The sequence below is a fragment of the Scyliorhinus torazame genome, chromosome 14 (assembly GCF_047496885.1).
Source record: "Scyliorhinus torazame isolate Kashiwa2021f chromosome 14, sScyTor2.1, whole genome shotgun sequence".
NCBI lineage: Eukaryota > Metazoa > Chordata > Chondrichthyes > Carcharhiniformes > Scyliorhinidae > Scyliorhinus > Scyliorhinus torazame.
The window spans coordinates 61,299,878-61,314,873 of record NC_092720.1 but is presented as its reverse complement, the minus strand read 5'-3'; the positions used below and the strand labels follow the sequence as shown (position 1 = coordinate 61,314,873).

The 14,996-nt window shown below is 43.9% G+C and overlaps 1 protein-coding gene across 3 annotated transcripts in view; it reads right to left on the bottom strand.

Annotated features, from left to right (window-relative positions):
* The window catches only part of dis3l2 (DIS3 like 3'-5' exoribonuclease 2), a 426,581-nt gene that overhangs the window by 325,348 nt on the left and 86,237 nt on the right, over positions 1–14,996 (bottom strand). For all 3 annotated transcript variants that reach the window (XM_072474282.1, XM_072474283.1, XM_072474285.1), the window contains 2 exons: positions 8,915–9,054; positions 2,837–2,890 (listed from right to left, as the gene is read on the bottom strand). In XM_072474282.1, coding sequence (XP_072330383.1) covers positions 2,837–2,890; positions 8,915–9,054 — 194 coding nt within the window. The remainder of the gene's footprint in view (positions 1–2,836; positions 2,891–8,914; positions 9,055–14,996) is intronic.

Below are 14,996 nucleotides of genomic sequence, written 5' to 3'. Positions count from 1 at the left end.
GTTCTGATGTTCTTATGTTAATCAAGTCTACCTCATTACACACCACCAAATCCAAAATTGCCTGTTCCCTAGAGGACTCTGTCACAAGCTGCTCCAAAAAACCATCTCTTCGACATTCCACAAATTCCTTTTCTTAGGATCCACTACCAACCTGATTTTCCCAGTCCACCTGCATATTGAAGTCCCCCATGATTATTGTGATATTGCCTTTTTACATGCTTTCTCTACCTCCTGATTTATTTTCTGCCCACATCCTGACTATTGCTAGGGGGCCTGTTCCTAACTCCAATCAGGGTCTTTTTACTATTGCAATTTCTCAATTCTACCCGCAGAGATTCTATACCTGCTGATCCTATATCGCTCTTTGCTATTGATTTAACCTCATTCATTACTAACAATGCAACTCTGCCCCCTTTGCCCATCTGCCTGTCCTTTCGATAGGACACACATCCTTGGATATTTAGATCCCAGCCCTGGTCCCCTGGCAGCCACGTCTGTGATGCCCACAACGTCTACCGGCCAACTTCAATGTGTGCAACAAACTCATTTACCGTTCTGTATACTGCTCGCATTAAGGTACAATACCCTCAGTCCTGCATTGACCACCTCCTTTTTCACACTTGTCACCTTTTTTACTCTGCCTGAGGGTAATGTTGTTCTCTTATTTTGTTCTCTATTTCCCCTTTAGTTGTGACACCTTCTAAGCTAACGCTCTGGTTCCCACCCCCCTGCCATACTAGTTTAAATCCATCCAAGTGACTCTAGCAAACCTCCCAGCCAGGATATTGGTTCCCCTCGAGTTTAGATGCAACGCGTCCTTCTTGTACAGGTCCCACCTGCCCTGGAAGAGATACAAATGGTCCAGAAATCTGAAACCCGCCCTCCTACACCACCGGCTTAGCCACGTGTTTAGCTGCACTATCTTTCCATTTCTAACCTCACTGGCACGTGGCACAGGGAATAATCCTGAGATTACAACCCTAGAGGTCCTGCTTCTTGGCTTACTGCCCAACTCCCCGAACTCCTTCTGCACGACCTCATCACTCTTCCTGCCTATGTCATTAGTACCTATGTGTACTACGACCTCTGGCCCTTCACCCTCATTTCCCTTCGGGATGTCCTGTGTTCGTTCATATTGCTTCCGGGTAACAGCCCTGTTTGTGAAGTCATTCTCCACCATTTTGTCATCCATGTTTTCCATTGGGTTCTGAGGTATAATCACTGAACCTTTTTCTAGATATGATTAAGATGTAATAAAATGATCCCTTCCAAAAGTGATTTTTAAAACTAGTCTTCCTTTTTCTTGAACCGAGGAATCCCTCCCCAGTGCAGTTGAAAGTCCCCTCCACCTTGTCAGATCAATTTCACGCACTTCTGTTCTCACCTCTTTCTCTCCCTCCCAGAACCACAAAGTTCCCCTCATCCTCATCTTCCACCAACATCCACATTCAACAGATCATTCTACTCCCATCCTGCCAACTCCGGCATGATTCCACCACCAAACGCATCTTCCCCAGCCCTTTCCTTTCAATGTTCTGTTCCCTTTGTGACATCCTGGTCACCTCCAAGAACCTTATCCCACCTCATCATGCAAGTACAGGAGATGCAACACTTGTCCCTTTACCTCCTCCCATCTCACCATCCCAGGACACAAAACAACCCTTCCACTAAAAACAGTAATTTACTTGTGTTTCTTTCAATTTAGTATTCTGTATATGCTGTTCACAATGTGGTTTCCTCTACATTGAGACAAATGCAGACTGCGAGACCACTTTGCAGAACACCTCCATTCAGTCCGCAAGCATGACCAAGCTTCCTCTCACTTATTTAAATTTCCGACCTTGTTCCCACTCTGACTTTTCTGTCATTGGTCTGCTACAACATTTCAATTAAGTTTAACTCAAGCTTGCAGAACAGCACCATAAATTCGACACAGCATTCATTCTACAGCCTTCTGGGCTCAACATCAAGTTCAAAAAATTTGATTCTTAACCTCTGCCTCCATTTTATTAAATTCTTTTGCTGGTTCAGTTTTTCTCATTTCTATTTTTATTCCGTCACTTTGCATTTAGACAACTGCTATCCAACCATACACACCAAATCTGGACATATTTTTCTTTCTTTACTTCATCCATCACCATTAAACCTTTTGTCATTGAATCTCTCCTGCCCTCCCACTCAATCGCAGATCTTGCCTTATGTTCTTCCTCTGCCACCCCCAACCCCCACCCCCCCACTCGGTGCCCCACCCTTTCAGTTTCTTAAACCATGTTACATTTCTATTTTTCCACAAGTTCTGGTGAAAGATCAGCATCAACCTGAAAAGTTAACTCTATTTCTCTGCACAGATGCTTCAGACCTGCTGTCTATTTCCAGCATATTCTGTATATAATGCATACCTAAAGCCATATTTAAACTGATGAATGAATAGTACAACAACAATGAGACAAGTGACAGACTCAATATACAAGGCAGAAGTGGATAAAATACTTCAAATTAGAACGTTTTACAGATTTTAGAGCAATGTGTGGAAATATTACCAGTGATTGTAACAAAACATGTAAATTAAACCATTTCTAAATTTTCATTTACATAGCTGGCAATCCATGATATATTTTGCATAATTTCTGTTGCTACTCAGCTTTATTGGGCAAGTATAGCATATAGTGAAATCACAAAACAGTCTCTTTCATGCAATACTGCAAACAAATTCAAAATTTACTTCATCGAGTATAAAGATATACCACAGCATTGGTCTAAAAGCGCCCTGGACAAGAGGAAGGAAGTACTTTGCCAAAACTAGCTTCAACATACAAAACAGATCATTTTTACTTACAGGAGAAGGAAGAAAGGCTTCATGGTAGTTTTTCGGATTTATTCTCAGTGGGCCCTGTAAATGCCATTAGAAAAAGTGTAGATATTAATTTTTCAAACCATAGCATTTTGAATCATATTTAACATTGACTGCCTCACAACTTCTCCACTTTAATGCTAACCAGCAAACTGGCATGGACCACAATTATAATTTTCAAAAATCTATAAAAATAAAGAAGAATGTTAAAATATTGGTATTTACCAAGTAATAGTGAAACTTAATTAAATATTGAGTAAATTAAATGTTTTCGAAAATGGCATTTTCCTTTCACTGAAGTGCCTCAATGTTACTACAGTGACTTCACTTCATTGGCTGTAAAGCACTTAAGAATGTCCTGAGATTATGTAAAGCACTTCGTAACTGCAAGTCAGTCTTTCTCTTAAAAATACTGTAGCCATTTCAGAAATATTATGAATTACTCTCGAACATGAAAACCTTTCACTATAGAACCAAGGGCAGCTTCCTAAAGGCTTAGGACATTATGAAACTACATGTAATCATTATACACATAAAAATTCACAATTGATCTTTTGGTAAATTTTACATGTTTTGAAATCATCGATGAAACGTTGATGCGTTCCCAAAATCAAAAAGCTGCTTGGTGCATTGTTAAGATGACAAAACACTCTGGAATTACATTTGACTAAACATGGAATATACATGATGTATTGTGGTTTTCCCAAGGTGGGGGGAAACATGGTTTTAGAATATTAGGACCTGACCAGAGTAATACTATTACAACACCCTGGGCTAGTGAGTGGTCAAATAATAATAATTATAATAATCTTTATTAGTGTCACGAGTAAACTTACATTAACACTGCAATGAAGTTACTGTGACAAGCCCCTAGTCGCCACACCTCGGTACCTGTTCAGGTACAATGAGGGAGAATTCAGAATGTCCAATTCCCCATCAAGCACTTTTGGGAGGAAACTGAGCACCCAGAGGAAACCCATGCAGACACGGGGAGTACGTGCAGACTCTGCAAAGACAGTGACCCAAGCCGGGAATCGAACCCGGGTCTCTGCCACTGTGAAGCAACAGTGCTAACCACGGTGCTACCTTGCCGCCCAATTTGTCAGAGGCCCTCAAATTGCCAATGCAACAGAAGAGGAGACATAGGACACCATTGCCTTGTCTCCGTATGCAGCCAAAATGACCCCAAACTCGTTTTGTTAGTGCGCACACTAGCAGATGGAGCTCCATACAATAGTCACCCACCAATGAAACAAACCCAGGACCCAGACCAAACTTTTCCAGAGCCGCAAAAAGATAGCTCCACTCAATCCTATCAAATGCTTTTTCAGCGTTAGAGACACGATTACCTTCACATCTAGCTCCACCGCCGGGTTAGGCTTTACGTTGAGGACCGCCTCACATTGGACCACACTTTTCGGCCCTTCACGTAGCCTGTCGGATTCTCCCCCACTACCTCCAGGAGACAGGGCTCCAACCTCAAATCTAAAACTTTAGCCAAAAGCTTCACAGCCACATTGAGCAGCAAAATGGGGTGGTACAGCCCACACTCTGTGAGGTCCTTATCCTTCTTCAGGAGGAGGGAGACGGACACGTGCATGCCCTAATGCCTTCAGGAGAGCCAGTAAATTGTTAAACTTCGCCAACACCAACTGGGCAAGCTGATCTGCAAACTTTTTATAAACTTCTACCAGGAACCCATCTGGTCCAGGTGCTTTCCCATCTGCATCTTTCCTCCTCCAACCCCAACGCCGCTTCTAACTCCTCTCGGAATTCCTCCCCATCTGGGGAAACCCAAACCCTCTTTTAAAAACTCTGCCATCTCCTGCTCATCCTCTTGTGGCTCCGACCTATAAAGCCCCTCATAAAAGGTTCGAAACACCCCATTCCCCTTTTTCTGGGACAGAAACCACCCTACCCTAACACACCACTTCCCACCCCCACCCCTGCTCACTTGCAGAATCTACCTAGCAGCTTCCTGTCGCTTGATCTGGTGGACCAAAAGGCAGCTAGTCTCCCCATATTCAAACAGCTGACGCACCGCCCAGCCCGTGGCCAACATGTCATACTGCATTTGCAGTTTCCTTCGGCATTCTCATATCTCCGGCTTTGGGTCATCCACTAGCTCCTTATGTTCTTTCCTGGCCTCCCTATCTATGTATGTCTCATACGAGATGGCCCCCCCCTTAACCATCGACTTTAATGCCGCCCACAAAGTAGAGGGTGAGAACGTCCTATCATCATTCAATTCAACTCCTGTATGGCTCCAGAAATCTTTCCGCAAAACCCGATTTCAAATTACAGCCCTACATCCAGCCTCCATCCATTAGCTGCACCTGATCTGCCTCCAACATCAAGTCCACCAAGAGCGGTACGTGGTCAGAATTGACCACCGCCAAATATTTTGCATTTTTCACCCCAAGGAGCAGGGTCATACCCATGAACCAGGGGGGAAAAAAATGAAAACTCCTTCCCCCCCCCCCGGGTGCATAAACCACCCCCACCCCCCCCCAAAATCAATTAGTCAATTAGTGTGTCTAACTCTGGCATTGCGGCCAGCAACTGTCTCATAAACTTGACATCATCCCAGTTCGGGACATACACATTCACTAACACAACGGCCTTCCCCTCCAGTGTACCTGTAACCATCATGCAACGACCACCCTGGTCGGCAAAAAACCATCCCCACCTGAAAACGAACCCTTTTGCTGACCAGAATTGCCACCACCCAGGCCCTACAGTCAAACCCAGAGTGGAAAACCTGGCTCACCCAAATCTTCCGCAGCTTGGTCTAGTGCCACACCCATAGGTGGGTTACTTAGAGGAACGCTACATCGGCCCCCAAACCCTTTAAATGGGGAAAAAACTCTTGTCTCTTCACAGGCCCCACACATTGCAGATGACTAACGCTGTCAGGAGTCTCTCACCCCCCTCCTCCTCGAGTCAGCCATCCCCACCGTGATAATACTCCGACATAAATTCTTGGGTCCTGGGTCCACCAAACATGGCTTCCAGCCCCACCTCTACGGTAAGACAAAGAGATTCCCTGGCCACTGTTGGATCTCTCTTCCCCCTCCCCCCCTCTCCCGTTCCCATCCATTGTCTCCTCCCTCCGCAGACATCCTGACACTTCAACCAATCCCATCCCCCCCACCAAACAAACAAGATCCATTGTGCCCCACCCAACCTGGCCCAACGAGTCGCAGCCTCTCGCCCCACTCCAATCCCGTTCGTTAGCTCCTTGCCGCTAGTGAGGTGTTGCCCCCCTCCCCCCAGGACCCCTCCGATCCATTAAAAACAGCCACCCAATCCCTCCTGAACCGGTCTCCCTACCAAAGTGCCCAAACCCCAACAACATTAGAAAGTTTCTCTCTCCTCCTAGCAACATGTCAATCTCCGCTTCTTACCCTAAGTCCCAAAGAAAAAAATATTAACAAAAAGAGGCACACATATACTGTACAAACAACCCCCTTCATATACAGAGTCCCAGCAATCCTCCTCAGACTGGTCCCAGCTTCTTATCTCTGCTGAAGGCCTCCGCCAACCCCAGCGTGTCAAAGAAATACTCTTTTGAGTCCATCGTTACCCGCAATCGCACCAAGTACACAATCCCAATTCGCACCCCTTAACTATAAAACACCGCCTTTCCCTTGTTGAAGGCCGCATGCCTCTTCACCAGCTCAGTTCCAATGTCCTGATACAACAGCACCGGTTTTCCACCCAGTCAATATTAGGGTTCTTTTTCGTCCACTCAAGGCCCTCTTCTTACTTTGTTAGCTGTGAAAGCAGATAATCACTGCCCGTGGTGGCTTATTTGGCCCTGGCTTCTGCCGGAGCTCCAAATGAACTGTATCCACCTCCACAGCCAAGAGAACATCTCCGAGAAATACTCGGTCGGCTTCAAGCCCTCCACTCCCTCCGGCAGCCCCACCATCCTGAGGTCCAAACGTCTCAACCTGTAGCCAATATCTTTCACTTTTAACCTCAGGCCTTTGTCGCACTCCATCATGAACAGCAACTCCACTTACAATGAGGCGGACCACTCCTCATGCTACAACAAGGTCTCCACCACACCCTTCAACGTCTCACTTCGCCCTTCAACCATATTCAAATTCTTTCCAAGCTGTTCACGAATTGGGCCCAGAGGCTCCTCAACTATGGCTTTAAATGATTCCTTTATCTCCTTGTCCTGCCACTCAAACTGCCTATCCACCTACTTGACAATTTCTTCCAGCTGCCCACCATCACCACAGCCATCGTGTCTAATGTAATGGGCGCGGCAGCCATCTTCCCTCCTGCAGGTTTCGACAGGCTACCCTCCTGGGCTGTCTTCACATTGGGCTTCTTAGTCGACGTTTTTGATGCGACTACCACAGGCGAAAGTTCTCCAAATCAACTAACTGGGTTTGTTTATCCAAAATCCCCAGAAAAAAAACAGGTAAAAAGAATCAAAAACAAAGACCCTGCCAGGAGCCACCTTTTGTGCGTCTTACATGACGTCACCGGAATCCAGGAAGGATATACTTCCATTGGAGATGGTGCAGAGAAGGATCACTAGTTTTGTTCCTGGGATGAGATTGTTACCTACAAGAGGCTGAATATATTGGCTCTACCCTCTGGAGTTTAGAAGAATGAGAGGTGATCTCGTGAAAACATGCAAGATTGCAAAGGGACTTGATTCACTAGCTATTGAGAAGTTATTTAGAACATGGGGCAGAGTTTCAGGAGAAGGGCCCAATCATTTAAGACCGAAATAAGGAGAATTTTCTTCACTCACTGAAGGTTGTGATTCTTTGGATTTTTCTACTCCAGAGGTTTGTGGAAACCCCATTTCTGAATATATTCAAGGCTGAGGTAGACAGCTTTTTAGTCTCTCAGTGAATCAAGAGTAATGGGTCACAGACAGCCGAAATGGTGTTAATGCTGATGATCAGCCATGATCATCATAGAATCATAGATCATCATAGAATTTACAGTGTAGAAGGAGGCCATTCGGCCCAACGGGTCTGCACCGGCCCTTGGAAAAAACACCCTACTCAAACCCACACCTCCATCCAATCCCCGTAACCCAGTAACTCCATCCAACCTTTTTGGACAGTAAGGGTAATTTAGCATGGCCAATCCACCTAACCTGCACATCTTTGGATGGTGGGAGGAAACCGGAGCACCCAGTGGAAACCCACGCCGACAAGGGAGAACGTGCAGACTCCACACAGAGAGTGAACCAAGCCTGGAATCAAACCTGGGACCCTGGAGCTGTGAAGCAAACAGTGCTAACCACTGTGCTACCGTGTCGCCCTTATTGAATGGCAGTTCAAGGGACCACATGATCTGCCCCGATTCCTAGCTCTTGTGTTATGTTCTTTTGCGCTAAATAAATTTTGGCCTATTACTTTCTGTTTTGTACCTAAATTCAATTGCAGCTCAAGGCTAATCAGATCAAATGTAATGCCAAACAAAAATGGCCAATAATGGTAATTCCACGTATAAGACATAATCGCTGATTAATTTAAAATTAGCCACAAGTTTTTTTTACTCTTTCAGGGCTCGGAGTTTTCAGCACATCTGACAACACCCAACAAATCAACAGCTTTATCAACAGCAACCATGGAGACTCCATGGTGATGTCATCGATCTAGAGAGCAGCCTTGCAACAAGAAACAACCTAAAGTCCTTGAGAAAGGAAGATAGACAATCCACCTTTTACTCTCAATTAGTTTTTCCAAAATTGCTGTAGTCATGATGTGTATCCTACTTCTTGTCGTTCTTATATTATTTCAATTCAAAATTTAAGTTGGCAAATGAATTGCAACCAAATAATGATACAGTTCCTCCAATAATTTCATTAATGCACACATTTGCCTGTATTATGTTTACTATTGTGGCTAAACTATTTAAAGCTTTAATGTACCATTTACACAATCAACTGGTTTATACCAATAGAGCATCTAATTCTAGGGGCAATAGTTTTATTTTTGAGAAATAACAGCAAGTTATCACATTTTCAATTTTACCTCTTGGCTCTTCAATTAAGTGACAGAAGCAGCATACAATCTTAGTTACCTGTATAAGTTCTCCTCTCTTCAAGCCAGTTGAAACATCACTGCTTGACAAATAGTTTTCAAATATCTTCTTTCTCCCTCGGCCAGACCTTCTCCGATTCCGTTTATCATTAGGAATTGATTGTATAGCTAGATTTTCCACTGCAAAGAACAGTAGGCAGGTCATCAATAAAATTATGGATTTCTCACATTTTGGTTGTGAAGTATCTTATCACTTCTTCATATATTAATGGTTAACTTGTTACTTTGTAGAGAAATGGTACATGTGCATAATGCCTTTAACTATACCAATATTAACTATAAGTGGGCAGCACGGTAGCACAAGTGGATAGCACTGTGGCTTCACAGCGCCAGGGTCCCAGGTTCGATTCCCTGCTGGGTCACTGTCTGTGCAGAGTCTGCACGTTCACCCAGCGTCTGCGTGGGTTTCCTCCGGGTGCTCCGGTTTCCTCCCACAGTCCAAAGACGTGCAGGTTAGGTGGATTGGCCATGATAAATTGCCCTTAGTGACCAAAAAGGTTAGGAGGGGTTATTGGGTTACGGGGATAGGGTGGAAGTGAGGGCTTAAGTGGGTCGGTGCAGACTCGATGGGCCGAATGGCCGCCTTCTGCACTGTATGTTCTATATGTTCAAAGCTGTCTCCAGACGAAAAAGCAGTTTTTCAGCATTTCTAGCAAAATAAATGCTGCAAATCCTTGTCTAATGTTTTTTTATAAGCTAATGGCTTAATTATTTTATAAAAACAGGAGTGTTTCTGCCATGTCGGGGGTAACATTTATACCACTGATTTAGTGACCAAGTTAAATTGCATTTTTCCTAAATATTTCTTTGGGATGGGGTGTCACAAAGTCCATTATTCAGTTTGTATTTCCATCCAACTACATATTACATTCATATCATAAATATACATTAAATATTCATTTATATCTAAATCACAGAATTGTAGAACTGTTACAGTGCAGAAGGAGGCCATTTGGCCAATGTGTCTGCACCAGCTCTCTGAATGTGCAACACACCTAGTACCATCGCCCCACCTTCTCCCCATAACCTTGCACATTATAGTTTTTCAGTAACAGTCCAATTCCCTTTTGAATGCTTCGATTGAACCTGCCTCCACCATACTCTCAGGCAGTGCATTCCAGACCCTAACCATTCACTATAAGAAAAAGATTTTCCTCACAACAGTTTTGCTTTTTTTTTAAAAATAAGTATTGTTATTTAAATCAGGACATACTTAACATACAACCATTCAATAACAAAATGAACAAAATACAATTCTCCGTATTTAAGATTTTACCCCCCCCCCCCATTTCGATTAGACCTTTCCCCTCTTCCATCCCGCCTCTCCCCACCCCCACTTTCCCTACAACCTCCCGCTCCCCCACCGACCCACCCACCCACTGGAAATAAACAGATCAGTAAATACAGACAAGAACAGCTTCCATCTCATCCAGAAACCCCCTTCTGAACCTCGAAGGGCAAACATCCCCCAACCACGTCGCTACCTTTGCAGATCTTCTGATTTCCATTCCAATAAAATTCGCCTCCAGGCGATCGATGTGGCAAAAGTCAACACATCGGCCACTTTCCCTTCTATTAGTCCTGGTACCTCCGACACCCAAAAATTGCCTCGAGGCCACAGTAATATTTCCACCTCCACAATTTCTAAATACGGAGACCCAGAATCTCACTAATCGTGGACATGACCAGAACATGTGGACATGGTTGGCTGGTCCTCCTTCATGCCTCTCACATTTATCTTCTACCTCTGAAGAATCTGCTCATTCATTCCTGTGTCATACGGGCCCAATGTACTACCTTGAATTGTATCAAGCTCATCCTAGCACACGAAAATGTAGGATTGACCTGGTGCATAATTTCACTCATTCCATAACCAACTCTTTCCCCCCCCCCCCCCACTTTTGTTTTATCGCCTCAATCGGTGCTTTCTTTGCGTCCATCACCATCTATAAATTTGCCCATCCCACACCTCATCTGGCAAGAGCAACTTATCAAGCAGGTTATTATCTGTTAGTCGAGGGAAAGAGGACAACTCCTTTTTCACTAAACCTCACAATTGAAGATATTTAAACTTCTCCTCCCTCTGCATTTTGTGTTTCTTCCTCAATTCTTCAAAGCTCGCAAACCTAACTTCTAAGAACAAGTCTTTCACCGGTCTCAACCTTCCTTTATGCCACTGTTTTAAATGTTGTATCCAATCTCGCAGGGGTGAATCCAGATGTGGTATTGGAAACTCAGACAGGTTTTGTGAAAATAAGGCAGTTGCCTAATAATATCAGATGCCTACTAAATATTATGACATCGTCTAAGGGTAGGACACCGGAGGCTGTGGTGGCTATGGATGCAGAGAAAGCTTTTAATAGGGTTGAGTGGAGTTATTTGAAAGTTTGGGGTAAGTTCGGATTTGGGCCAACATTTACCTCATTAGATTGTTGTATGCGGCTCCTACAGCTAGTGCTAAGATTAATTTGGTTAGCTTGGGGTATTTCCGATTATTCAGATTTATTATTTTATGTCCGTTATCTCCACTTCTGCTCACATTAACGATAGAACCTCTGGCTATTGCACTCCAAAGCTTCTTGAGAATGGTGAGGCATTGTCAGAGAGAGTAGAGAACATCGAGTTTCGCTATATGCGAATGATTTTATATATATATATCTAACCCATTGAAATGTATGGATAAGATTATGAATATATTGGAAAAATTTGGAACCTTCTCAGGCTAAAAGAAAGTGAAGTATTTCCAATAAATACCATGGGGCGAGAGATAGATTTAACTACCCTTCCATTCAAACTAGCCAAAAGTAGATTCAGGTACTTAGCTCATGACTGGGCCACGATGTATAAACGGAATCTGACAGGCCTGGTGCAGGTAAAAGCTGATTTTAAAAAGGTAGAATATCCTTCCACTTTCATTACCTGGGTCAAAAATGATCAAAATTAACGTCCTACCAAAATTTTTATTTGTGTTTCAATCCCTCCCGATATTCCTACCCAGTGAATTGTTTCTAAGATGAAAATAGTAATATCAGGTTTTATACGGACTGGTAAAACGCCACAAATTTGACGTGTGTTTTTACAAAGGAACCAGCGGGTGGGAGGGTTGCCTCTCCCCAATCTTTTGTATTATTCTTGGGCAGCAAATATAGAGAAGATTCAGCAATGGTGGGGAGAGGAAGAAGCAGAATGGGTACAGGTGAAGGAAGCACAGTGTAAGGGGACTAGTTTGAAGTCTTTAGCTGCGGTCCCACTCCCCTATACCCAGGGAAGTTTACAGAAAGTCTGGTGATGGCATCTTCCTTAAAAACATGGAGCCAGTTGAGGTGCCGTTTTGGTTTGGGAAACATGTCGGTGCTAACCCTTTTGCATCTTTTACTCATTACTATAAATCTGTGCTCTCTAATTCTCCATCCATTGGGCAGCATGGTAGCACAAGTGGATAGCACTGCGGCTTCACAGCGCCAGGGTCCCAGGTTCGATTCCCTGCTGGGTCACTGTCTGTGCAGAGTCTGCACGTTCACCCAGTGACTGCGTGGGTTTCCTCCAGGTGATCCAGTTTCCTCCCACAGTCCAAAGACGTGCAGGTTAGGTGGATTGGCCATGATAAATTGCCCTGGTTAGGAGAGGTTGTTGAGTTACGGGGATAGGGCGGAAGTGAGGGCTTAAATGGGGCGGTGCAGACTCGATGGACCGAATGGCCTCCTTCTGCACTGTATGGTCTATGTTCACAAGTGAGAACAATTTGTCTATGTCTAATTTCTCCCTTACTACACTGCACAGATCTCACGATTTTCAGCACCTGTATCAAATCTCCTCTCAACTTGCTTTTCTCTGAGGAAAACAGCCCTAACTTCACTTATAAAATGAATTGGAATCATTTATGTTAAACTTTTCTGCACCCTCTCGAATGCCTTCACATTCTTCCTTGGGCGCAGCACCCAGAACTGGATGCATTACTCCAGCTGAGGCTGAACTAGTGACTTATACAAGTTCAACATAACCTTGGTCTTGTACGCTATGTCCCTATCAATGAAGTCCAGGGTACTGCATGCTCTATTAGAGTCAGAGTACAGGAGGGAGAAAGAGAACTTGGTGGCATGGTGCAACAACAAAAATCTATCCCTCAACGTCAGCAATACTGAGGAGCTGGTCATCAACTTCAGGACATGCCCCTGTTTGTGTCAATGGTACCATGGTGCAGATGGTTGACAGCTTAAAATTCCTAGGTGTAAACATCAACAACATGTTCTGGTCCACCCACATCGACACGACGACAAGAAAGCACAACAGCGTCTTTACTTCCTCAGGAAATAAAAGAAATTCGGCATGTCCATAATGACTCATCAATTTTTATATATGTACTATAAAAAGCATCCCATCTGGCTGCATCACAGCTTGTTATGGCAACTGTTCAGCCCAAGACTATAAGAAGCTACAGAGAGTCCTGAACACAGCCCAGTCCATCACGCGAGCCCGCCTCCCACCCATTGAATCTGTCTACACCTCCTGCTGCCTTGGGAAAGCGAGTAGCATAATCAAAGACCTCTCTCGCCCAGGTTATTCTCACTTCCATCGGGAAGATACAAAAGTTTGAGAACATGCACTAATAGATTCAAAAATAGCTTCTTCACTGCTGTTACCAGATGCCTGAATGACCCTCTTAGGGACTGAACTGATCTTTCTACGCATCTCCTCTACAGTTGTAGCACTATATTCTGCATGCTGCACCTGATGTCTATGCTTATGTATTTACATTGTGTATTTATGGTATGTTCTATGAATTCATGCGATCTGCCTGGACTGTACGCAGAACAATACTTTTCACTGTATCTCAGTACACGCAACAATAAATTTAAATCTATTAACCGTTCTCTCAAATTGTAATGCTGCGTCAATTACTTGCGCACATATGCACCTAGGTACTTCTGCTTCTGCATCCCCTTTAGAATTGTACTCTTTATTTTATATTGTCTATTCATGTACATCCCACCAAAATGAATCTGCATTGAACTTCATCTGTCACCTGTTCCACCAACTTGTCTATGCCCTTTTGACGTTCTACACTATCCTCCTCACAGTTCACAATATATGTTCCAAATTCCAAGATAAGGTGATAAATAAGAGAATGGGAATGAGGGCATGAGGGAGATTGTGGAGAAAGCGACCAACAGACAGGGAGACAATTTTTGTGGTTCATTCCTTGGCTATCTTACTCAAATTTCTCTTTGAGAATACTGGCACTTGTGTTGTATAAATTGTTCTGATATTTAAGTTTAGCCCTGCAGATGGTTACTCAATTCAATGTTGTTGAATTCTGCAGTTATTCAACCCACCTTGGTCTGAATGCAACTGAATACTTTCAAATGAATTTACAGCCATCAATAGCTGACTAGAACAAATATTTTAGTGCCTCAGGTATTTCAAGATCAATTGTTCTATTGCAACAGCTTTTGGCCTCAATTTATATAGATTGCCCTTAACTTAAACTGTGGCAAAACGAAAACTAAAAGAGCAGGTATCCAAGAGAGCAAATTCCTAATGCAGAAAATTTGTCTTATCTTTTTTTTAAAAATATTTTTATTCAACATTTTCGCATTTTTACAACAATACACAAACCGCCGAACCCCTCAACAGCAACCACATCTCCAAAATGTGGAAAAAAAACAGCTCCATCTCTGATGGAACCCTTCATCCATCCCTCTCAGAGCACATTTCACCTTCTCCAAATACAGCAGCTCCATCAGGTCCCCCAGCCACACCGAGGCACTGGGGAGAGAAACTGACCTCCACCCCAACAGGACCTGCCTGTGAGGAACCAACGAGGCAAAAGTTAAAACATCTGCCCCACTCCAATCTGCAGCTCAGGCCGGTTTGACACCCTGAATATGGTCTCCAGGGGTCCCGGCTCCAACTCCCATCTGCAGGACTTCAGACTTGGTGTTGAAAAACGACCCCCAATATTTCTCCAACTTTGAGCAGGACCAGAACATATGTACAGGATTGGTTGGGCCCCTCCCACACCGCTCACAACTATCCTCCACCCCCCTCCCTCTCCAAACAGC